General features: G+C 58.2%; 3 protein-coding genes across 13 annotated transcripts; 2 read left to right on the top strand and 1 right to left on the bottom strand.

The window, feature by feature from the left end:
* Positions 1-7: 7 nt before the first annotated feature.
* Gli4 (GLI family zinc finger 4) lies at positions 8-7,695 on the top strand. Of its 4 annotated transcripts, none has more exons than XM_046449045.2 (4): positions 8-92; positions 903-1,063; positions 3,160-3,255; positions 3,892-7,695. In XM_046449045.2, exons 2-4 carry the CDS (start codon positions 940-942, stop codon positions 4,809-4,811), a joined length of 1,140 nt encoding a protein of 379 aa, XP_046305001.1. In that variant the 5' UTR covers positions 8-92; positions 903-939; the 3' UTR covers positions 4,812-7,695. The 4 variants fall into 4 exon arrangements, with proteins under 4 accessions (XP_046305001.1, XP_046304998.1, XP_046304999.1 ...); XM_046449042.2 differs by lacking the exon at positions 8-92 and adding an exon at positions 165-677; XM_046449043.2 differs by lacking the exon at positions 8-92 and adding an exon at positions 166-644.
* Positions 7,696-12,154: 4,459 nt separating this feature from the next.
* Znf696 (zinc finger protein 696) lies at positions 12,155-16,960 on the top strand. 8 transcript variants are annotated; one of them, XR_009227184.1, is made up of 4 exons: positions 12,155-12,821; positions 14,807-14,914; positions 15,077-15,189; positions 15,756-15,892. XR_009227184.1 is itself a non-coding variant. In XM_046449047.2 (3 exons), the coding sequence occupies exons 2-3, from the start codon at positions 14,892-14,894 to the stop codon at positions 16,829-16,831; spliced, it is 1,092 nt and encodes a 363-aa protein (XP_046305003.1). In that variant the 5' UTR covers positions 12,186-12,821; positions 14,807-14,891; the 3' UTR covers positions 16,832-16,960. The 8 variants fall into 8 exon arrangements, 2 of the variants coding, with proteins under 2 accessions (XP_046305003.1, XP_046305002.1); XR_006852594.2 differs by having other exon boundaries at positions 12,159-12,821; positions 14,807-14,907; XR_006852595.2 differs by lacking the exon at positions 12,155-12,821 and adding an exon at positions 14,697-14,715 and having other exon boundaries at positions 14,807-14,907.
* On the bottom strand, positions 15,619-19,936 carry LOC124095760 (uncharacterized). The gene is made up of 3 exons (XM_046449056.2): positions 19,172-19,936; positions 18,941-19,065; positions 15,619-16,919 (listed from the first exon to the last, which is right to left on the bottom strand). Exons 1-3 carry the CDS (start codon positions 19,623-19,625, stop codon positions 16,785-16,787), a joined length of 714 nt encoding a protein of 237 aa, XP_046305012.1. The 5' UTR covers positions 19,626-19,936; the 3' UTR covers positions 15,619-16,784.
* Positions 19,937-23,608: the final 3,672 nt, after the last annotated feature.

Here is a 23,608-nt window from a genome sequence, read left to right as displayed (position 1 = left end):
CGGACCTCCGGCGCCCAGAGCGCCCCGGAAGCGCGCGGGCGGGCCGACGAGGCAGTTCCGGTCGGCGCAGGCGGCCCCCTCCCGCTCGGAAGGTGAGTGGGCGCCGGTCCGCTGGGTCCGCCCGGCCCGCGACGTCCCGCGCGGTGACTGCGGCCGTCGCTGCACGCGGCCCCAAGGCGGCGCGGGGAGCAGCCCGGGTCGGGCGCGGGAGGAGGACGGGGCCAGCGCAGGCCACGCCCGCTGCCCTCGGCGCCCGCTGCCCGCTCCTGCAGAAGGCGCGTTGCTGCAGACCTCCCGCGCCGCAGTGTGGAAGAAAAACGCTCTCACGCTGGACGCGAGCCGTTCGTGCAAACCAAGTTAAGGAACAGTGTTTGGCCCCAGATGAGTCTCGGGGTGTGGCGGGCAGGCCGGACTTGGGGGTTGCCCCCTGCGGCCTGCGACTCTGCAGGGCGGGAGGAAGAGCTTCCTGGGATCTAATCTAGCACCTCCGTGCCCCAGCAGGCATGTTCAGCTTTTCACCCCCCCAGGGCCAGGAGCCCCCGGATATGGTACAGGAGGTTCCCCTGGAAGTGTCAGCATGCTCTTATGGTGGGTGAAGCCTCGGGTTGGAAGGACATTCAGGATCCTTTGCTGAAGAACTTGGGGTCAGTCCCTGCAGGTCTGCTGGTGCTGTCCAGGTGACGTCCTAATAGGATTTCACATTGAACAAAACATCCCAGGTCCTTGAATCGCCTCCTACCACAAGCTGGGCACCTCTCCACTTGCCCTTACCTCTTGGCATCCTTGTGTTCCTGAATGAGGAACACTGTGTCATATGGGGCTGCTTAGGACCTGGTGTGTTGTCCCCTCTCCCCACAGACTTCTCCACCACCCTCATCTGCCTTGATTTTCATTTTCTTCAGGTCCCAGGTGCACACACCTTCAGGAAGTCTCTGGAAGATGGCGGCTCTAGGAGCTGTTGAGGAAGTTCTTCCTGTCCCATCTCCCATCAGTCTGTCATCATCAGGGACACCTGGAGCCCGGCACCACACAGCACAGCTTCACCTCCACAGTCATCCACACGGTACTCATCTGGCCCACTGTGTTCCCTCTGCCCTACCTCCACACTATGGAGCCCCCATCTGACCCAGCAACCCAGCTGGCTGAGAGGCAGCAGCAGACAGTTGTGCAGCTTCTTGGAGGCAGGGGCCTGAGAGGCAGCGCTAGGTCAGGACTCAGCCGTGGGAGGAGACCAAACCCATGTCTGGCTTCCTAGGAAAAAGCCCCTGGGACCATGGGACCATTTCTTCCCTGGTGTAGAAAGAATAGCCTCAGAATCTGGGTCTGGTGTGAGCAGGAGTGAGCCAGCACCCCCAGCCCTGTCTGAAGCTGTGTTCCCAAGCAGGAGAAGAGAGCCCAGAGTTGTTGCTAGGCTGCTTTGGGTATGGAACCTGTGGGACCTGCAGGGATGGAGCCATTGGCCTTGGTTTTACCCACAGTGTGTGTCTTTACTGGTCACAAGTAAGGAGCAGGCAGGGTGCACTGTGCCCCTGGCACACCTGGCTCTTGGGTCATGGTGTCCTGAGGCTTCCTCTCTGTGTTGGATAGCCAGGCTCAGTGCTCCTAAGAGCCTGAGCCATTGACGGCAAAGACAAGGTCCCTCGTAAGGTATGTCCTGGCAGCCTGCACCTATGTTTAGAAGCTGGTGAAAGGTCCAGGAAAACAGCCTTCCTGGTGCCCAAGGTTCTCAGTCTTGGCTGTTCTTGTTAGTCTGTCTACTGGCATAGTGACGCTGAGGCTTGTGGAGCATGACTGCTGTACCAGGTCTAGGATGACCTTTTCAAAGCCCAGCCACAGCCTTTCACATGCACACTCACAGATAAGGACAGAGAGAACACCAATAGCCAGGAAATCACATGGTGCAGCACAGGCCAAAATGGGAGTCGTGAGCTCTGCGTCTGCTGCCTGACGGCAGGACCTTTTGCCCCTGCCCATCCCCAGGAGATTGCTGGGAAAGTACTTCTTTGGAGCACCTTGCAGTGGTTCCTGTGAACTAGGTGGAATGTCTGGAAGGACCTCAGACTCATTCTGTGCCGAGCCTTGTGGGGCCACCCCTACCACCATCTCTTTCTCCTCTCCAGTGGTTTCTGGACCTTCAAGGGCCCCTGGCCTGTGCCCAGGGCCTGCGTCTCAGAGCCCAGAGCTGAGCCCCTTTGCCATCTGGTTTCTCAGGAGTGCTCCAAGGCCCACAGATCCCTGACAGACCCCAGTGTTTCCAGAACCTGCCCAGGGTTCCCCTGCCAGTTAGAATTCGAGCCAGAACTTCCTAGAGCCAATCCTTCCAGCTTCCAAGTCAGAGTCTGAGATGAGCCAGAGGAAGCCCACCCAGGAGCCCTGAGTCCCAGTGATCGTCAGAAGCCCACCCCATACCCAGTCACTCCTAGAGACTCTCTGGCTGGGCTCATACTGGGCACTTGGTGTCCTTGCAAGAGGAGCTGGCTCCTTCCTCCTCAGAGGAAATGAAGGATGCAGGGGGCTCATCATTAAGCAGGGTGCTCAGCTGTCCCTGTGGGCAGCAGGCTGAGATCCTGTGTCCGAAGCTGAGACCACCTCCTGGCTGGTCCCAGCCTCTTAGAGCAGGCTAGGAAGCAGGTGTAGGACATAGTTGTTCTTCTCCCAGGACCTCTGTGTTCCTACATAGACACAGGTCAGGGGCCATGGCCAGTTTTGGGGTGCTGAGGGTCTGACACAGCTCCTCAGGGTCTGTGTTGTATCAATATAGGGGCAGTGGAGGGCAGTGGGGCCTTCTGATGGGGGCATGGGAAGGAGGCCAGGCCAGAGACTGCCCAGCTTTTGTCTGCTTACAGAGCAAGGGAGGGTAAGTCCCAAAGCCAGGTTCTCAGGACGGCTTCCTGGGGCAGCTCTTGACCAAGCCGGGGAGGAGGAGAAAGGGTACTCCTGGCTGGGGAGGCTCCTGGCAGTGGCACGGAGTCAAGCTGCCCTGCTCTTCTAGAGGTGCTGGGGAGGTGTATCCGTGGCAGTGGAGGAGGTGGTGCTGTGTGTTAAGGGCTTGGCCCAGGAGCACGTGGCATCCTGTAGGTGCCCTGGGCAAGTGGGGCTGATTCCAGGGGAGGCAGCACTCTGGAGGGTGGGGCCTGAGCCATAGCCCCCAACCCCTAGGCTCTCCCAGCTCCAACCCTGAGGTGCTCTCCCAGCCATCAGAACTGGATCTCCAAGACCTAGAGGAAGTGGAGATCGGCAGAGACACCTGGCTTGGTGAGTGAGGACCACTGCCCACCCTACCCTGGCACACTGAGCACGTTTCCCATTGCCCTGGAGCTCCTGAGCACCAGGCTCTGGGTATTCCCACTGCTGTGGCTGGCGGCTGCTGTCTGAGGTTGGGCAGCTGCTTCCAGGGAGTTGGGCTACAGTACAGTTGTCACTGAGGCCACCGCCACCCCATGGAGCTCTCTGAGCAGGTATGAGCTCATTGGATCTTACCCATCTGGCATGGCAGGCTTCAAGAGAGGCTTGTTTCTTGTCCCTCAGTACTTGAGCCCAAAGGATCAAAGTTCCAGATCCTTGCCAGTCCTTAATGTCAACCCTCAGGCCACCTCCTCCCAGCTCAGAGTAGACATGCAGGTCTCGTTAACCACTGTGTCCTCGTAGACAGCCAAGGCCCCGTACACATGCTCAGGTCACCATCTGACAGAGCCCAGCTGCCCCCCACCGTATGTTTCATCTCAGCTGTTTGGGGCAGAACACCTTGGCCACTGTTCGGGGCCTCCTTCCACCTCACCAGTCCCAAGTCAGGCTTGCCCCCCCAGGTTCTGGTCTTACTTGGTCCCAGTCCCTAGAATGCCGCAGTGGGGCTGGAGCTGGGTACCATCTGTCTGCCGTCTCTCCTTTCAGACTCAGAGGCAGAGCCTGGGCAGGCTCCATCATCTCCCCACCAGCATGTTTCTGAAGACAGGGTGGACCCAGAGGGAGGGGCACTGAGGGGCCTCCTGAGGAACTCTCCCCACAGGCCCAAGTGTGGGGAGAGCTTTGGGCAGGAGTCCAGCCTGGAGCGGCCAGCAGACCAGCCTCCAGGGCCCATGCCCTGCACCCTGAGGAGGAGTGCCTGGTGCCTGGCACTCCTGTCGCAGGGAGCTTCAGAGACCGAGGGCAGCCCTGAACAGGCTCCAGAGCTGGGGTGCAGCTTGGGTCCCAGTCCACCACAGGCCAGTGCACGCGGCACCAAGCCGCACCGCTGCGAAGCCTGTGGCAAGAGCTTCAAGTACAACTCGCTGCTGCTGAAGCACCAGCGCATCCACACAGGTGAGAAGCCCTATGCCTGCCACGAGTGCGGCAAGCGCTTCCGTGGCTGGTCGGGCTTCATCCAGCACCACCGCATCCACACCGGGGAGAAGCCCTACGAGTGTGGCCAGTGCGGCCGCGCCTTCAGCCACAGCTCACACTTTACGCAGCACTTGCGCATCCACAACGGCGAGAAGCCCTACAAGTGCCGCGAGTGTGGCCAGGCCTTCAGCCAGAGCTCCAACCTGGTGCGCCACCAGCGGCTGCACACGGGCGAGAGGCCCTACGCCTGCAGCCAGTGTGGCAAGGCCTTCATCTGGAGCTCCGTGCTCATTGAGCACCAGCGCATCCACACGGGCGAGAAGCCCTACGAGTGCGCCGACTGCGGCAAGGCCTTCCGCGGCCGCTCGCACTTCTTCAGGCACCTACGGACCCACACCGGCGAGAAGCCTTTCGCGTGTGGTGCCTGCGGCAAGGCATTCGGCCAGAGCTCGCAGCTCATCCAGCACCAGAGGGTGCACTACCGCGAGTAGCCACAGCCTGGCCTGCAGTAAATCCTGTGTGTGGAAACAGGAGCTGGCTTCTGCTGGGCGAGGTGGGCTGCTTCCCGACCTGAAGGCCACCAAGGGGGAGGGCCTGAGGCCAGGAGCCGGCCTGACCCTTCCAGAGCCTTGCCATGGAGCCGTCAGACCTGCCCAGCACCGGATGGGGACCAGTGGCAGCACCTGGAGCAGGCGGGGCGGACGGGGGGCTGCCTTCCAGGCTCCTGCGTTCCTCCAGCAGCCTGTGGCCTGGCCCAGGCTTCCTGTCGACCCTGGGCACAGGGTCTGCGGCAGCTGGGTCTCCTCATGGCAGGTCTCCCCGCACAGCCCTCAGGCCTGTCCGTTGTCTCCTCCTTGCTCTTCCATTTAGGGCTTGCAAGGTCAGCAGGCTTCCATGAGAGGACCTCCCCGACCTGTGTTCTCCCTACCTGCCTCCCATGCTGCTCCTGCTCTGACAAGGTGGGGACCTTGAGTTGTCGGGGCTGGACAGGTGTGCAGAGGGGTCAGGATTTTGTCCTCTGAAGATCTTCCCAGAGAGTCCTGTGGAGGGAAGGGCAGAGCCCGGTGCAGAGGGCAGGCTCCAAGCAGCCAGGGTTCCGGGCACCTTTCCTGCCCAGCTGTTCCCTCCAGAGCAGCTGAGGGACAGCAGACTCCTCCCAAGACTGCAGTGCCCAAGTGTGACCTCCCTGGCCCTCCCCACTGCTGGGCTTGCCCAGGGTTCCTGCTGGCAGGTCCCCGTGGTGGCTGGGAGGCACTACCCTGCTGCACTGGTGGTGTGCTTTGTGGCTGTCATCAGCCCTTGGCCAGCCTGCTTCCCAGGGGACACGGAAGTTATGAGGTGACGCATGGCTTCCTGCATGTCACAAGCAGTGACCCATCTCAAGTCTCCTGATGGGTCACACAGCCCTCTGCAGCCCCTTGAGGAAGGCACCTGTGGCCACCAAGTGCTGTTTGCCCCCACCCTGTGTCCCCATGCCAACTGAGAGCCAATCTAGAGGTGAGAGCTAGAGGTTAGGCTGTTGCCTGCCTCCCCCGCCCCTCAGGGATACGTGGGCAGCGCGAGACTCTGCAGGCAGCCCAGCAGCCTCATCACCAAGGACGGGCTCCATTGGCAGTAATGGAACCCAGCAGCATCTAGGGAAGGTCCTATGGTGCTCCAGGGGTCCCAGCCTCCTGGAAGTGGCCTTCAGGCACCTTGTGGGGCAGGGCCAGGTGCCCCAGAACTAGCTGTGGGTGCTAGTGGCTGGCAGGGCAGCTCTTCTGTGATGGGTCTAAACCTTTGCTGAGGCAAAGTCACTGTTGTCCCTTGCTGGGCAGGACCACCAAGATGAGCTGAAGTGGAATTTGCATCTCCCGTGGTACCCTTTTTCCTCCAATCCCTGGCAGTCAGCAGATTCCCAGATGTTCCACCTGATCTCCACCCAATGTTTCCAGGAAATTCAGTGGTAGGGGTCAGGCATGGCTCCTCAGGACCGTTCTACTTACCCTTGCCCATCCCCATCAGCATTCACTTGATTAGGGCACTTATCTCCTGTGCCCCAGAGGAACCTGGGCACCATCTCCCCTCAGTTATTCCTGCCTTGCAGGAGGTATCTTGTCTGGGCCAGCCTGTGAAGGGCTCCTGCAGTGGCTGTTTCCAAACTCCAGAAGTGACCATTTCTGTGAGCACAGCGTCTGCATTTGGTCCCAGAGAAAGGGGCCCTAGAGGGACACTTGAGCCATCAGGTCCTGGAGCTGCCAGAAAGGATTTTGTGAGGCAGTTTCCAGGGATTGCAGGCAAGGGGAGGGAGGGCTGTGAGCTGATGAATCCTAGATGGAACCACTTGGTTTTAGAGTATGAGGATCTGCCCCAGGTGCCGTGAGACAAGAGGCAGATATATCCAGGGTCACGCTGCGTTTTATTGTGGAACTTACTGACAAAGGCAAAGTTGTGATAAGATCCATTGCATTCTCAAAGTTTGGATCAGAAAGGGACATATATATGAATCAGGACCAAAGTAACCTCATCCTGGCTGAATTGTACCTGGTTTATCTTAATATGGAAGAGTTGGGTACATCCCTGGAGTCGGGGTCTAACCTTGTGCATTGTTTGCTAGTTGGTGAGTGCAAAACCACTAAGCACCACCAGGAGGAAGAGTAGAAAGGCATATTACTTGAAGTCAGGAGAACACGAGATAATTCTCAAAGCAGTGTGCCCCCCCCCAAAAAAAACAAAGCAATGGGCTTTTATTGGGGAAATGGGCATATTCCCCTAGGAGGCTCATCACTTGTAGAGGTGGGCACACTGCTGGGAATGCTCAGTTTGAGGTCACAGCATAGCCTTTAAAAAAAAAAAAAACCCCAGCTGGTGATGCCTCTGGGCAGAGAATTCAGTATTACAATGAGCAGAGTTCACTCCAGGTCACCTAGACTCCGTGGTCAGCAGCTTGCACTGGTTCCTTGTGAGTTGCTCTGGAGAGTTTGGTCTGGAACAAAACACCTCTGATGGAGCATTAAGTCACTTAAGGGGCGGCTTCTCCTTTCCTCCAGGAAGCCTAGGCGTTTGTCCCCAACTGTACCAGCCCAGTGCTAACAGTATGATTCTGTGGCTTGTCTATCACAGTTTGCTGGGGAACTGTGCAGGAAAAACCAATTAGGGTTACTCTGGGGCAATTGTGGGGGTAGACTCAAGATGGGTGTAGTCAAGCTGAATCTACCCAGGCTGCACGTGGCTGTGGCAAAAAGGGTCAATCCTGGGTTTGGAGACTGCTGTTGGACACAAGGGTTTGGTTTTTACATAAACATACCTGTATGGTCAATGGATAAGAAAATCAACTGTGGAACTTAAAGGACAGCTCTACTCTTATCTGTGTAAAATGAGGTTAATTTCTCTGAACCTGTTTCCTGGTTAGTAATATGATGAAGTCGGGTTTTCAGTGTTTTGAGAGCCCTTGGGTAAGTTGGGACTTCAGTCGCAAAGCAGTTAGCAACCCTGCCCTTCAAGGGGATAGAGGAGGCCAGATCCTGGTGTTGACCAGGTACCCCTCACGGGATACTTCCTTCATCTGGTAGGTAGCCTTGTGTTTAGCTGTGGACCTGTACCAAGGTTTCCTCACTTGGGAGCGTGTCTATGCTGGCAGACACCTGAGTGGCTCTTGTCTGACCCATTTTGTGGAAGGCAATCCATCTTTGCCCCCGCGGTTCCTTTCTAAGTACTCCGCTCCTGCAGCTGGTCCGACTGTGCCTAGCCTGGGTTCATTGCTGGACGCTCACGTTCCCACCCCAGTCCCGGCCAGCACCCCCTCTCTCCTGGACCACAGCCTCAACCCAGAGTTGGATTCCCTTTTTCTTCCCACCTACAAGCACAAAGGCCTTGACGCCCCCCACTTCCCGCAAGCCCTTATGGCCTGTAGGTCCCCTTGCTTGCCCCGTCTGTGCCCCACCGCCGCATCCCCTAGCACCTCGGACAGCGCCGGGCGAGCAGCCGCGGTCCCCAGGCTGGACTTGGGAGCCAGCCTTCGGAAGTGCCTGCGGCGTGGGGCGGGGCCTGCTGGCCGCGCTTCCGTCTCAGCGGTGCGCGTGCCGCGCGCTGGAACTTGGGCCTCCGGGACCACGGAGCACCCCTCTGCCCCCGAGCCGGCCGGCCGTGCGTCCTCCGGGGCCCCTCTGGTCCCGGTCCGCCCCGCGCGCGGCGGCCAGCTGGAGCTGTGAGCGTGGGGTGTGTCCCCTGCATCAAGCCAGGGACCCACTCCGCAGGCGCGCCTTGAACGAGGCCGGTACCGTCTGGCCAGCGACACCTGGTGGCCACCGTGAAAGGAGGGAGGCTGGAGGAGTCGTGGGGAAAGCTGCGCGGCGCGTTCCTCTCCGCGAAGGCGCGTCCTGGATTGTCGGGACAGCGCTTTCTCAGTGCAGCCCACCGGGATCGCCGAGCGTCTGCCCCTGTCGCCTTCTCCTGCACACCAGTCGGGGCGAAAGGGATGCTCCTGCTGTTGCCGCCGGAAGAGACCCACCCTCCTGGACCTTGCCTGGACACGGTCTGTTGGCCAGGCAGCTAGCCGCTGCCTGCCTCCTGCGCAGTCCTGTGTCCCTTCGGAGCGCACCTGGGCTCTAAGCACAGCCCGGTGGGTGCCTTCTGAGACCCTCAGGACCTGTCCCAGGACCGGAAGTGTACATCCCAGCCAAGGGGCTCTGGCACCGGCTCTAACCTTGTCTCCCGCCTCACCTGCCCAGGGAGACCGGCCAGACTCTCCGTCAGGCAGCCAGGATCCCAGAACACCGTACTTACCTCTCCAGCCCCCTTCTTCGTCCCTCAGGCTCGAGCCCCAACCCTGCTGCCTCCCCTCACTCAGCCAGCAGCCTCCATGGGCTCTGCCAACAGCCCACCCTTGCCTGCTGCCCTACTGGGTGGGTGGGAGGTACCCCGCCACACCGCAGATCTCAGGGAGGAAAGTTGAAGTCGCATCCTTAAAAAGCACGTTTTTAGCAAATTTCTTTTCCCCAAAGCATTTGTTTGTGGTCTTTAAAGAAATTTTAGAAAATGTAAAAAGAAAGAAAAAGAATAATGGAAACCAGGAAACGTTTTTCCTTCCTGTCAGTAATTATGAAGAAGTGTTTGCCTATATTTTCAATCAGTTCTTGGTTTTAAAACGAACTCAATGCTCAACTCATCCCTAAAATAATCTTCCTGACCTGAGGTCTCAGATCTGCCAGGATCTGTCCTGGAGCCCTTGTCCCCGCCTTGTGAGGGGCTCCAGGGGGATGAGGCCCTGCACACAGCTGTGTGCTGAGCCCAGGACTGGACTCTGGAGCCCACACTGCACTCCCACCGCTGCCCTGTCCTCCCTCAGTTTGCTGTGACTGTGAGTGGATGGCGTGTTTCCACGGAGGATGCCTAGATGGGGGTCACAGGGGCAGCGGTGTGAGCAGCGTCCTCCAGGCTCCCTTTCAGTGTCCTGGAATGCCCATCCATGCTCCTTGGGAGAGACCTTTTATCCCAAATGGGAGAGCTGTTCCTAAGTGTGTCCCCAGCATGGGAAGCAGGTTTGGCCAGTTTCGCCCCAGGCATTGCCCAGGGGTGCTTCATGCATTCCAGTGCATCTGGTGCTAGCGGAGGTCTCAAAGTCAGGAGGATGCTCCAGAGAGCCTGGCTGCTTGTGGGCCGCTTTCAGAGTGTCCAGCAGTTGGTGACTTTGTCACATACCCCCCTACCCACTCTCTAATTCAGTACAGCATGCTGGCCCCAGGCAGCTGAGGTGAAAAGCACTGACTCCCAAGAGCCAGATAGCCCCCCATGGCCTGGGGGGAGGCAGGTGGGGACAGAAGTCCACCTGTGTGTTGGGGGGGCAGGGGGACTCAGTCTTGACCCGGACCCGGGCCTTGGGCGGGGCGTCGTCTGCCCGCAGACGGGCAGTGTGGTTTGGTGCAGATTCAGGCTTTCCTTGAGGTTCTCATAGGCAGCCTGTCCTGGCAGGAGAGCGGTTGCCCTGTTGCCAGTTCTGCCATGTCCCTTACAGGAGCCAGGTCTTCCCTAAGCTGTGGCCCCATGTCTTCTTTAAAATGCAGTGTCCCTCTTTCCTCACCTCTCCAGCCCACAGACCACTCTCCTGGGTCACACTAGGCCTGTGGGACATTCTCCACCTCTCCTCAGAGGCTGCCCAGGCGGCGCTGTGTCCAGCCAACTCCAGCCCAGACTTAGCAGAGAGCAGGACCACATCACCATGCCCTCTGCTCTTTCTCTTCTGTGACTTATTTTTAGGAAGAAACAAGAAGGTTCTAGAAATAGTTAGGAGCGCACTGTGCCACAGCAGCTCAGTGAGGACAAGGGGCAGGTCCCAGATGAGACACAGAGGCCGCTCCGCAGGGAGCTGAGGCACAATGCTTGCTGGTGACAAGCAGGGTGGTGGGCAGACAGGCCCACAGAGAGGTCCTTGGACAGTCCTGGGAGCAGACAGCCCGTCCCCTGCTGACTCTGTGAGGTCCTGTGCCCCGCCTGCGCCTGGCAGTCACCTCTCCTTTGGTCCTATGGCCTGCCTTTAGGCCAGGGAGCAGGAACCCACTGAGCTTTTCAGCCCTGGCACCTTTAAGGAGTGCTAAGCTGCGGTGACTTAGGCCTGTGGTCAGCATTTGGAGGTGCAGGGCTCAGGCCCTTTCCAATACCCACAAGTCCCGCCACCACTCCCTGCTGCACCCCTCCCCTGACTCGGGCAATGGCGAGGCCCTACTGAGGTGGACGGTGCAAGGTGTCCATCCTCTGGAGGAGCGCAGTATGTTTCTGGGAATGGCCTGGTTTGTTTTTGTATTCCTTTAATAAGTATAGTTGCGACCATTAAGTATGAAGGAAAAAACATGACTTTCCCAATTAATGCAACTACTTCTAAAGAATGAATCTGTTTGCTCTAAATGATTCAGCTGTGGAACTGTACATCGTTAATGTTTAATGAGAAACCCCCTGTAGGAAAAACAGTCAAGGAAGTTTTTGAGAAATTAAATTAAAATCTAGAGAAGAAGAATTCATGTTAAGAAGACAGATTAGTGCTTGGTACTGGCAACTTGTTCTTGTTCCTGTGCACAATGGTTTGATGCTCTTACTCTTGTTTGATTAAAATTAGTAGCCTCTCTTTTCAAGTTAACCACTTGCCATAACCGTGGTGCTGTTCTAGTCAATAAGTCAAGAAAGAATAGTCAAGGTATAGGCCAGTAGTCTGGACATTTCTAACTATTATTAAAAGCTAGCTAACAGAAACAGCTCAAAGCAAAACGCAAACTGAAAATAAAAATGCTTGCTTATGCATAAGCCAGGATACATTCTTCTTATCTAATTGTAGCTACGTAATATTTTGTTTCTTTGAATAATGATTTCTGTTTTGTAACCACAAAGTACTGTGAGCCTGCCAAAATGAAAAGTATGTATGATCAACTTCACAAGTAGAGATGGGGAGTCGGCACCTTCACTCTGTGTCTGTGTTGATTCTCCGCCGCCTTTCGCCATCTCTCGCAGACTCCTCGCCTCCGTTCCTCTCCTGAGACCCCCCGCCAGAGCTGGACTCCGACAGCTCCCTACAGCCCCGTCCGCGCCCCTCCGCCCCCCCCCCCCGCGTCCAGGACAAAGCGCCTAATTTCCCTTCTCCCTGCCTCTCACGAACACGGACGCTCTTGCCCCCCATGGCCCGGGCACGACCAGAGTCCGGTGACACCGCCCTGTCCCTTTCTGGTTTCAGACCGTGAGGACCAAGGAGCGCAGAGCAGGGAGGCCCGGAGCGGGCAGCGCCCCGGGGCGCCCGCGGGGGGAAGGCCAGCCCGCGCCGGCCGAGGCCTCCCCGCCGCGCCTGGGGCCAGGGCGCACGCGTGCGGCGAGTGCGGGGGGCCTTCCGCCGGAGGGCGGGCGCCGCCCAGCACCAGCGCGTCTCACGGGGAGAAGCCGAACGCGTGGGCCACTGCGGCCGCGCCTTGGCGCACAGCTCGCACTTCTCGGCACCTGCGCTCCCACGCCGGCGGGAAGCCCTTCGCGTGCCCGAGCGCGGCCAGGCCTTCAGCCAAGCTCCAGCACCGCAGGGTCCCACGGGCGAGCGCCCCTACGCGTGCCAGGACCGCGGCCGCGCCCTCAGCCGCGCCCCCTTCCTCGGCGAGCACCGCCGCACGCACACGGGCGAGAAGCCCCACGAGTGCGGCCAGTGCGGCCGCGCCTTCCGGGCGCTGTCCGGCTTCTTCCGGCACCAGAGGGTGCACGCGGGCGAGAGGCCGTTCCGCTGCTCCGAGTGGGCCGCGCCTTCCGCCTCAGCTCCCATCTGATCCAGCACCGGAGGGTGCACGGCGCGGAGTGAGCCCGGCCCGCCGCCCGCGGAGAGAACCCGAGGCTGGCCGGTGGCGCGGGGCAGCTGCGGACGGACGCTGGGTGGCAGGGGACCCGCACAGCGCCTGACACCTGCGCAGGAATTGCCCTCCTGAGATGGCTTTTGACAATGCCGGAGACCAAGTCAGGAGCTGGGCCAGAGGCGACGCGGCCTGACTTTGGACCGGCCTCAGGTGAACCATGCTTTTACACCATTTAACTGTCTGGCTTTATGTCCAGGCCTTCACCTCCCATTCCGACCCTTCACAAGAATGGCGAGAACCTACTGGGCCAGCCCGAAGCCAGGCCCAGGGGGTTCCTTGCCCCTTCCCAGCAGATGGGGAGAGAGGAAAGGCCTTGGCCCGCAGGGTTCAGAGTCACACTGCTTGGTCAAGGAGAGATGGAATTTGCAAAGGAGCCAGGTGCGGGGCATGGTGGAAGGGACAGGAGAGGGATGAGCAGGAAAGAGAGGAGACTCCTGCCCAGGGAAAAGGGCTTGAACTCTGTCCAGTGGGTGGTGCGCAGCTCACCTGAGCCACAAATCAAGATCAAACAGGAAACATCAATAACTCGGGGGGAGGACATCTCCCCAATATAGAATGTTCCATGGGGATGGGGGGAAGGGCTTCTATACTTTATAGGTCATCCCCTTTAGTTGTTTTGGTTTTATATGTGTTTTGCAACACTGCATAATTTTTTTCAAATAAATATGCAGCATATGGTGGGTATGCATCACAGATGTTCTTATTGATGCAGTAATGAGAAAGCCACAAGCACACAATGGTGAGGGATGGCAGGAGACAGGTGCAGGAGCCCAGTTCCAGGGCAGCAGGCTGCAGGTGCCTAGGGGAGCTTGCTGGGGCTGACCCAGGCTTCTGCACTGGGGATAAGTGCCCAGGGGCACTGTATCAGGGCAGGTATCCTACCTACCCGTGGCCGCTCTTTGCCCCTGCTGTGGTCCTAGGCCTACGGTCTGCATTCTCCAACTAACTCCGCATTCAGAAGCTATGACTGCATCAGAAAAGGAAAGGATCCTGGCAATGAGTGGCCTGCTTGACCACCATGGGCAAAGTGGCAGCCAAAAGGCCTGTTCACCACATTCTTCCTGGCCATCTCTCCCAGCTTGCAGCAGATTCCCACGGTCTGATTTTTGCTGAACTCATTGTGCTGGGGACACAGGAACAGCCCCTGTGGCTTCTCCACATTGACTAGGGATATCCTCAGGGGTTAAACTATTCTGTCAGACTGGGTCCTGGAATGATGTCCAAGACACAGTGCCTACTGTCTAGCCTTTACCAAAAGGCTGATCCTGTGATTGGATGAGAAGTGGGCCTCTGTAGTTTCTGGCTACTACTCTTAGCACAGCAAAGCCTGGCGGAGCAGGGGGGTCCCCCATTTCCTATATGCCAGTCCTTCCTCTCAAAATGCTCATCTATACAACAGACTCTCAGGGTTACTGAATTAAAGGCTGACTGTCGTGGCTAGGGACTGTGGAAGAGAATGGTGACTGGAAGCCAACATGAGTGGGCCTGCCTGTCTGTGTCGTCCCCTGAAGTCTAAATTAGTGGAGCCTGAGGTTGGGAAGGTGGCGGCTGGGCGGGGCTGGGCACAGAGCAGCAGTCCTCCCGCGCCCAGAGCGCCCCGGAAGTGCCCGGGGGCGGGGCCGGCGGGAGGCACTTCCGGCTGCGGGCGGGGCGGGCCGGCCGCTGGGCGCTGAGGCCAACCGGGCCGCGGCTGGCGGTGGTGCGCGTCCTGGCGGTTGCCAGGGTCCCCGTGTTCTGGCAGCCCCGCTTCCGGACGCAGTTGGATCCGCTCGCCTTGCCGCAGCATGGGGCTTGGAGAAGCCAGTCCTCAGCCCCAGCTGCACCATCCCATAACCTTTTCTTGTTTTAAAGTTTTATGTTCAAGTTTTTATAATTTCTAAGAAAATATTAGGACCCATGGAAATTTCTCTAGACTCCCAGGGGCTGACCAACCTTCTGGGTGCACTCACTGCAGCAAGAAGCCACCGCCGGCTGCAGTGACCATTTGCTCTTGACCCCCTGGAGGGCCAGTGATGGGAGTGGGGCCGCCCCGCGGGACCCCCAGGTCCCCTTCCCAGTCTCTTCTCTGACCTCAGCTTACCCTCCGCTGCACCTAGCTCTCCCTAACATTCTGTTTCTTTTCTTCTTTTACCCAGGCAAGAATTGTTCCCTTTCCTGTTGTTGTGCCAGGTGCTGCCAAGCCTGATCTCCAAAAGCCTGTCCAAGGACAGGGAAACCCTGATGGAGGCCCCCACAGGTGAGAGGTATGAGGGGACAAGCCCACAATGAGGCTCAGAGGAGTTGGGGAGAGAGGGGGGCAACTTAGGAATTCACCCCCTACCCACCCATCTGCCCAACTACTCAAGATTTAGCCAGGGCTCACCTTCCTGCCCCCTCATCTTCAACACTTCCTGCTACCTCTCCAGGTGCTTTCCTGGCCACAGCATGCCTCATGCTCCTTCTTCCTGGCTCCTTGCCTGCTAGTTGGCCTAGGTTCAGGAGGTGACCAGGGAGAGTGAATGAAAGAATGGAAGTGCTGGTGAGTCTTCTGCTTATTGTCCAGCTGCCCTGTCAGGCTCTAAGTTCTAAGCTCTCTCTGTCCCTAAGATGCAAGGCCACATCTGAAGTCCATAAAAGTTGAGGACTCATACTTCAATTTATTATTGTTGTTCCTATTAGTGCTCAGAACGATGCCGTCTTCCCTTGGTAAGGAAGTGTGCACCGTCAAAGCCTCTGCATGCTCAGTTTGCCAATTCTTGTTTACTTGGAAGCCTGAGTCAACCAACCGTGGCCACCCAGAACACACACAGACCCAATACACCAGACTCACACCTCCCATGAACTGAGAGTCAGCCCTATGTCCACAGACAGATGCCTATCCCTCCAGCGGGTACCAGATGCACTGTTCCAGACCCACCCCTGAAGCCCAGACCACGAATGTTAGAAAATAGGAACTGGATAGGCAAAATAATAGAGATCCACTACGTAGGACTTTAATCTTACTCCTCAGTCATTACCCTGGCTTGCTGGTGCCATCTCAAATTCACAGGTATCATGGTGACGGTTGTCTTGTGTCTAAGCTTGTGCATGTCTGGTCTCCTCTAGCTGTGAAAACTACATTTCCAGTGTGTGCTGGGCAGGCAGTGCAGACTGTGGGGCTGACTGCACAGCTGGAGGCTTCAGGGGCAGGAGGATGCCTTGAAGAGGCTGTGCCTGTGCTCCTGCAGGGGCCGCCCGGAGCACCCAGGTCTCAGGACCTTCGTGAACATGTGGACGCTGCACAGAGGCCTGGAGAGGGCCCCAGGGGACTGGGGACTGGTGAGAGAACTGGAGGGCACAGCAGTGGCGAGGGTGGTGTGTCCAGATCAGACAGCACACTTAACTCAGGCCCTGGAACAGATCAGCGAGGCCGCTGCAGAGGGCGGCCTTATCAGTGTGACACCTGTGACCGGAGCTTCAAATGCCACTCAGATGTGGTGAAGCACCAAAGCATGCATTCTGGGGGCAAGCCCTACGAGTGCAGCGACTGTGGGAAGGCCTTCATCCACAGCTCGCACGTGGTGCGGCACCAGAGGACTCACCACGGGGACAAGCCCTACGTGTGCCAGGAGTGCGGGAAGGCCTTCAGCCAGAGCTTCAACCTCCTCAGACACCAGAGGGTCCACACGGGCGAGAAGCCCTACGAGTGTCCCGAGTGCGGCAAGGCCTTCAGCCAGAGGTCGGACGCCGCCAAGCACCGGAGGATCCACACTGGAGAGAGGCTGTACGAGTGCAGCGACTGCGGCAGGACCTTCGTGCACAGCTCCAACGTGGTGCGCCACCAGCGGACTCACCACGGGGCGAGCCCGTACGAGTGCCAGGACTGCGGCCGCGCCTTCAGCCAGAGCTCCAACCTCCTCCAGCACCAGCGGGTCCACACGGGCGAGCGCCCCTACGCGTGCCCGGACTGCGGCCGCGCCTTCAGCCGCGCCTCCTTCCTCGGCGAGCACCGCCGCATCCACACGGGCGAGAAGCCCCACGAGTGCGGCCAGTGCGGCCGCGCCTTCCGGGCGCTGTCCGGCTTCTTCCGGCACCAGAGGGTGCACACGGGCGAGAGGCCGTTCCGCTGCTCCGAGTGCGGCAGCGCCTTCCGCCTCAGCTCCCATCTGATCCAGCACCGGAGGGTGCACGGCGCGGAGTGAGCGCACGCGGGGGGCGCGGAGTGAGCGCACGCGGGGTGCGCAGGGGCAGCACCTCTGGGGCCTCCCACACCGCAGGCCTGTTCTCACTCTGTGCAGCCAGGGAAACAATAAAGGTTTCTGCCTCTGAAAGCCTCCCTCTGTCTGCAGCCGGCGGGAAGGGAGGGTAGGAAAGGCCAGTGTCGCTGATGGGCACTGCAGGCTTTCCCAAGGTAGAGACTTGAGGGACCCTGGGCAGTGCTGGACTGTGCCAGCTTTGCTCTGTGGTCAGCAGGCCTCACCTGTGCCCTCATAACTCCCCTTAGTCTCATTCTTCAATGTGCATGCAAAAAAGATATCAGGAGACTGCTTCTAATAGACAACCAAGAAACAGAACTTTTTAGAACTCAAAAGAAAATAGGGGTAGTGTGGGAAATAAGAAAAGGTGAACAAGATTATAAGTCATAACCTTAGAGAAAGTGCAAGGGAAGCTGTGGGTGAGGTGGACAGGAGTTTAAAAAGAAACTGTAGCATTGAATCACAACAGAACATGACTGTTAAAGGAAAATTCAAAAAAGTAAAAGGAAAGATAGATAATAAAAAAGTTAAGATGAACAGACTCATATTTGTAATATGAATACTTTTTCACACTGCTCACTGCCTGTAGAAAGATTGGAATCCAAAGACCTCTTTTCATTTTGAACCATCTCCGTCCCTTTTTACTAAGACTGACACAAGTCCCTTAAGAATATCGTTGGTTGCCTATGTAGAGAATTACAGTTGACTTTATTAGACAAAAATGCACTTTAAGTTTTGAGTAAATATTTTCTCAGTTTTGTATGGTGTGTTAGAATGCTGTGGGACAGCATTTTTCAAGTTTTTAGAATCCCTCTTGTCAAGCTCAGGGAGTTTGTACTAGGAAGTATCTAAAACATTTCTAAGGCCTTATAAAAAGAGTGTTATGGCACAACCTTGCTTCTTTGCCCTCAAGCTTTTTCTTTTTTTTAAGAATCTTGCTGACCAGGGACAAGATGTGAAATGGTGTTATTTCTGAAACAGTGCCAACTCCAGTTCTGTCACATATTCTGGTTGCAGACTGGACAGTTTCTTCTCTGGCTTCTTCACCCTTGAAGCCTGTGCAGGTGGAGACACTTTTAACACTCTCCTTATGCACATCGGTCTCCTGGCTTTCGAGTTGCTGAAAGCACTGTTTTCCAACACCTCTTTTTTGAGGGGAGTGGGGGACACTGGGGATTGGACTCGGGCACTGGACCACTGAGCCACATCCCCAGCCCTATTTTGTATTTTATTTAAAGACAGAGTCTCAGTTGCTTAGTGCCTTGCTGTTGCTGAGGCTGGCTTTGAACTCATGATCCTCCTGCCTCAGCCTCCTGAGCCACTGGGATCACAAGTATAATTATTACTGCCCCTGGCCTCCCCCACCTCTTGCTGCTGCCTAATGGGTTTCCCCAGGCGCTCTCTGCTAGCAGAGTCCTGATTTCCTGGACTCTGTCCGATGCCTGGGCTCAAGGTCAGTGCTGTATGAGACTTGGGTGCTGGTTTTTTCGCACCTATCTTGGCTGTAAGGGATCCACAGACTGAGTGACATTTATTTCTCACGGTTCTAGGGGCTGGAAGTCCAGGGTCAAGATGCCAACAGATTTTGTTCCTGGAGATAGGTGCTTCCGGCTTGTAGAGGCCCTCCCTCCCTGTGGCATGCTTGTGGAGGGAAGCCCTGGAGTCCTTACTCTTAGAGAGCCCCAACCCCACCCTGCCCACCACCTTTCAATCTCATGAACACCCAAAGGCCCTAGGACTATGTGCCATCACATTGGGGATTAGGACTTCAACATAGGGATCTGGGGGGCCACAACAGCACCCCATTTTTTGGAACCTGTTTTATGTTAACATTTGCTGAGTAACAATCCACCCCCAAATCTAGTGGCTCATGGTGATGGCAGTGTTGGCGGCCCATGCCTGCAGGCTGAGGGGGCGAGTGCAGTTACTGCAGCTATGAGGTCAACCCAAAGGTGTGCGTGGGCTTTGATCTCAGGAACAGCCTCCGAGGTGTGCAGTCCCTCAGGAGGAGGCCCAGCCTCTGCCCTGGAGCTCTCCACTCACCCGCAGCCTTACCCACTGTCCTGGGCTGGGCCCGAGCCAGGCAACCTGGAGAACAGAGCGGACTGGAAATTCCCAGGTTTCATCTCCAAGTGTGAAGTTAGTCCCATCCTCCAGGAGGCAAGGGCTGCCTGACCCTTCTGTGAGATCAGACGAGACGCCTGTCAGGCTGACTCACTGCTGGCTCCTTTCCCAGGCCCTGGTCCCACAGCTGATGTCCTCACCACCTCCACCACCTGGGGACACCTGTCCTGCAGCTGCGCTGTGGATCCAAGCACAGGAAGGCCCCTCCTCGAGCCGTCAGGCAGCTCGGGCTCACAGCTTCGCCTCGGTGACTCTGAGGAGCTAGACTGCTGACAGCCCCACTGTTGGGGCCGGGACCTGGCAGTACTCCAGGCCTGGCCTGGAGTGCCACCAAGAGTCCCCTTGGGCTGACCAGGGGCCCTTCACACAGGGAACTGGAGCCCCCCTTGTTGGGATCGTAGTTTAGGCTGTGGGCAAGGGAGCCCCAGGTGAACCCCACTGAGGGAGCAAACAGCTGCAGACAGTCGGGGAGCGGAGTACTGAACACACAGGGCCAGCACCCCAAAGCCGGCCCCTGAGGGTAGGGTAGACCTGGGCGAGAACGGTATTGGGAAACTGAGGCGGGGCAGCATGAGTTGGCATCTTCTGTGTGGTAGGGGGTCTGCGTGGCATGCATGACGCTCAGCCAAGGGAGATGGGAACTGAAGAGTGGCCACTGGGCAAGGGACAAGGGGTCTGTGGCCTCTATGGAGCCAGGAGTGTGAAGATGAGGCCCTGCTGAGGAGAGGACAGGCAGGCCCTGAGGGGCACTGAGGCTCCTCGCCAGGCCCACCAGAGGCTCGGAGGCGGTCTCTGCTGTCCAGTAGGCGCGGCCAGGCTGAAGTTGGAGCTGGGACGCCAGCAGGTGAGAGCCAGGGCGACAAGCTGGGGTGTGACGTTGGGGCCTTTGTTCCAGGTCAGCACACAACCCACGCTCCTCGCACACAGCGCCTCACGTCCGTAGTAACGGCCGTGTGACTTCAGTAGTGAAAACCACAGACAGCTGAGACAGCCGTCCAGGGCCCAGGCGAGGTTCTCCCTCTGCTCCCTGGAGACCTTCTCTCCACCGAGCCTCTCGCACCTGACATCTGCCCACCTCCAAGGCCAAGGTAGAGTAAGGGCAGCGGCCTTGGTGTAGCTGGGAAGCCAGAGACCCTGTGTGTGTAGCCCAGACCTGCTGTCCCTGGGACCCCCCCAGGGGCACACCCCAACCCCAGCGCATCAAGACTGCACCCGCTGTCGCCCAGGTATCACCAAGCAGGACCCTCAGGGAACCCTGGTCCTGACCACCTCTCTCCCACTGGGCAGGTGAGCATCAGGACTTCATGTCCCAGGGCACTGCCAGCCCTCACCCCAAGCCACCCCAAAGCTCAGGAAGGAGGAGGAAAGACACAGGACTTGGCCTCAGGGACATCTGCTAAGGCAGGTTCCCATCACAGGAAGGACCTGTGCCCACCAGGGAAGACAGGCGGGGGCCCCAATGGGACCAATATGGGCCTCCTGGAACTCCAGGCACCTGTGGGCACTGACCTCAGGGCCCCACGACCGGCTGTGCTGACTCGGGGGCCAGGCAGCTGAGCGTGGCTGTGAAGGGCTCAAGTTGTTCCCCTTGTTTGTGGCCTGGCTGCTCACCTGGGCCAGCTGCTCCTCCACTGCTCCAGCTGATGCTGCTTCTTCTCTGGGAAACTGGCAGAAGGAGAGGCCTCGGTGCCAGGCTGGGCCAGCAGCAGAGGAGACCGCACCTGCGGCTGCCAGCTCTGCTGCAGCCTGCTTTCCCACACACACCTGCCGTCCTCCCAGTCACAGGCCAGGTGCGAGGGGAGCGGTCGAGTCAGGTCAAAGAGCAGCTCCACACCAGACCTGAGCACCTGCTGCCTGAGCCGCCAGGAGCCTGCCAGGGAGGAAGGGCAGCCCAGGCTGCTGCAGGAAGGGGGAGGTGAGGGAGGAGAGGAGGCAGACACCGGCCACAACTTCTGAGAAGGCGCTCAGCCCTACTCCTGCCTCTTTGAAGAAAAGCAGATTGGAAAAATAGAGAAGTCCTTTCACCTTGGCCACCTCTGCAAGCTGCCAGCAGGCACCAGCCCACCCTCGGCACCCTGCCACAGACACCTGCACGCGTGTGGCCAGGCGGGCCGTCCTGAGCTGGCCAGCGCAGGCACTGTGGCCAGCCTGAGCTACACCACCGCACTGATGGACTGCCACTCAAGCCTCGCACACACCCGGGCTGGGCACTTCTGGGAGAGTCACAAGGGTACTGAGTTCAGGGCTGTGACGGCCACACTTCTCACCAGGGCTGTGGTCTAACTGTGACGTCTGCTCCACAGACACCATGGTCAAGGATCCCTCTGGACGCTTGTCACCCAGAGGAAACACAGAGGGCAAGGGGATGCCATCGACAGCTGGACACCCTCAAGCCAGGCAGCGATGACTGTGGGAAGCTGGAACCCCAGGCCCTGCGTCCTCAGAGGCCACGCGCTCTGGCCGTGGTCCACCGCTGCCCTGGCTGGAGCCAGCAGGTGGGGCCCCAACCCCACCTCCCGCTGCAGGTCCACCTGGGGGTGCGCAGTTTTAGCCTTGGACGGGAGCCTCCCACCCCAGGGAGGCGGTGTGGCTGCCAGACACAGCAGTGGGGAACCCAGCGGGGCAGGTGGGCGGGCACGTAGGGACCCGGGGTCTCACCTGCCCGTCACTGGGGCCAGCTTCCTGACTCCATTTCTCAGCAAAAATGCTTTTGTCCCTCTTGTGTCCAGCAGGAGGGTCAGAGGAAGGCTGGTTCTGGGTGAGAAAGGGGGACACCTGGGAAGGGCAGCTGGCATCATTGAACATGGACACGGATTTCATAACAAGGAAGGAAAAGGGCCCCACGGTGCTCTGGGTCCCGCGTCACACCTGCCGGGCCTCGGAGGTTGTGCGCCGCGCCTGCTGCCTCTGGTCCTGGCCAGCACCTTCTCTTCCCTGCCTTTGCTCTGTGTCCTCTGAGTGATGAGTCTCAGCCACAGGACACTGTGCACTGAGCCCTGGGACCTAGTGAACCAGGGATCCTGGGGTGGTCTCAGGGACCCCAACAGAACTAGCAATGAATGACCCAAAAAGGAAACAGAAGAGACAGTTGTATCTACAACTGCACGAGAAAATAAGACACTTCAGGATAAAGTGACCTTAAAAAAAGGGCAAAACTAAAAAAAAAAAAAAAGAGAGAGAGAGAGAACTTTGCTAGAAGAAATCAAAGAAGTCTTAGGTCACAAAGGACCTTGTATGCAGGCCACCCAGCAGGACGGCTCACTCCTCAGCTGCCCGGCAGACCCAACCTTGGCCCTCTGCAGAAACTGATCAGCAGATCCCAAAATTCACGTGGAGTTTCAAGGAACCCCGAAGAGCCAAAACAATCCATGAAGAGAAACATGAGTCAGAGGACTCCCCTGCTAACCTCCTGACCTCCCCAATCCCATGCTCTGACCTCCTGACCTCCACACGGGGCAATCAGGACCTAGGGTGCCGGTTCAGAACACCCAGAACCAAGGCCCAGAACTGAGCCACAGGTGTGCAGTCAGCCAACTTCCAACGAGGACACCAGGGCCACTCAGCAAGGCCTGGACAGTCTCTTGGCAGAACCTGCTATCCTGTGCTGTCCTGCTCGGTGAGGCTGGACCAGGTCACAGTAGACACAGCAGCCAGGGAGGGGACCTGCACTAACCACTGGGAGCCCTTGTAGGAGGAGGCTTAGGAACCAGGCCCGCAGCCTCAGTTAGGCACAGCCTTCTTAGACAGGACCCTGACAGAACCCGTGACGGGCCAGGCACAGTGGTACAGCCCTAATCTCAATAGCTTGAGAGGCTGAGGCAGGATGGTCAAGACCAGCCTGGGAAAACCAGCAAGACCCCGTCTCAAAAAGAAAGAAAAAAGTCTGGGGTGTAGCCCGGGGGCGCCTGCCTGGCACCCCAAGGTGTGATCCCTAGCACTGAGAGAAAAAAGGGCCAAGTGGGTCACTGAAGTGCAGACTGCCGAGTGTCGGAGGGTCACCTGGGAAGGGAAGGACACCCAAGGAGTGGGAGGAAACGTGCCCAAGTCTGATGGAGGACTGAGCCAAGGACAGGCAGGGAGCTCTTACGCCCCGACAGAAGACGACCCATGGCCGCAGGCCCCTGAGAAGACGCGCACAGCAGGTCATCAGGCACACCAGCAAAGCCACCAAGAGAAGCCACCTCACACCCATCAGGCATCGGAACAGGAACGTGGCTGGGACGTGGGCGGGACCCTCCCAAGGCACCAAGGAACCAGCTTGTCGCCCTGGCTCTCACCTGCTGGCGTCCCAGCTCCAACTTCAGCCCGGCCGCGCCTACTGGACAGCAGAGACCGCCTCCGAGCCTCTGGTGGGCCTGGCGAGGAGCCTCAGTGCCCCTCAGGGCCTGCCTGTCCTCCCCTCAGCAGGGCACGTTCTATCACCCCTATCCTGCAGACAAGGACACTAAGGCCCAGCAGGGCACAGTGGTATACACCTAACTCCACCAATTCTGGAGCCTGAGGCAGAGGAGCGCAAGTCCAGGGCAGCCTGGGCAACTTAGCAAGACCTCATCTCAAAATAAAAAATGAAAAGGGCTGGGGATACACTGGGTTCAATCC

This window comes from Marmota monax, unplaced genomic scaffold, assembly GCF_021218885.2.
Source record: "Marmota monax isolate L192 unplaced genomic scaffold, Marmota_monax_Labrador192_F-V1.1 WCK01_AAM20220418_F8-fsc00073, whole genome shotgun sequence".
In the NCBI taxonomy this organism is placed as follows: domain Eukaryota; kingdom Metazoa; phylum Chordata; class Mammalia; order Rodentia; family Sciuridae; genus Marmota; species Marmota monax.
The sequence above is the reverse complement of the archived record's forward strand: the minus strand, read 5'-3'. Positions and strand labels throughout refer to the sequence as shown.

What these genes read in the sequence shown, in the direction of transcription:
- Gli4 (XM_046449042.2), top strand. Translation starts at nt 586, where the DNA reads ATGGTGGGTGAAGCCTCGGGTTGGAAGGACATTCAGGATCCTTTGCTG. An exon ending in GGTCTGCTGGTGCTGTCCAG is followed by an intron (nt 678 to 902) that starts GTGACGTCCTAA and finishes CATTTTCTTCAG; the next exon opens with GTCCCAGGTGCACACACCTT. An exon ending in CCTCCACAGTCATCCACACG is followed by an intron (nt 1,064 to 3,159) that starts GTACTCATCTGG and finishes CCCAACCCCTAG; the next exon opens with GCTCTCCCAGCTCCAACCCT.
- Znf696 (XM_046449046.1), top strand. Translation starts at nt 14,684, where the DNA reads ATGGGAGTGGGGCCGCCCCGCGGGACCCCCAG. An exon ending in CCGCCCCGCGGGACCCCCAG is followed by an intron (nt 14,716 to 14,806) that starts GTCCCCTTCCCA and finishes TCTTTTACCCAG; the next exon opens with GCAAGAATTGTTCCCTTTCC. An exon ending in CCTGATGGAGGCCCCCACAG is followed by an intron (nt 14,908 to 15,755) that starts GTGAGAGGTATG and finishes GGTCTCCTCTAG; the next exon opens with CTGTGAAAACTACATTTCCA.
- LOC124095760 (XM_046449056.2), bottom strand. Translation starts at nt 19,625, where the DNA reads ATGCATGCCACGCAGACCCCCTACCACACAGAAGATGCCAACTCATGC. An exon ending in ACAGCGCAGCTGCAGGACAG is followed by an intron (nt 19,066 to 19,171) that starts GTGTCCCCAGGT and finishes CTGATCTCACAG; the next exon opens with AAGGGTCAGGCAGCCCTTGC. An exon ending in GGCCCAGCCCAGGACAGTGG is followed by an intron (nt 16,920 to 18,940) that starts GTAAGGCTGCGG and finishes CTGGCTGCACAG; the next exon opens with AGTGAGAACAGGCCTGCGGT.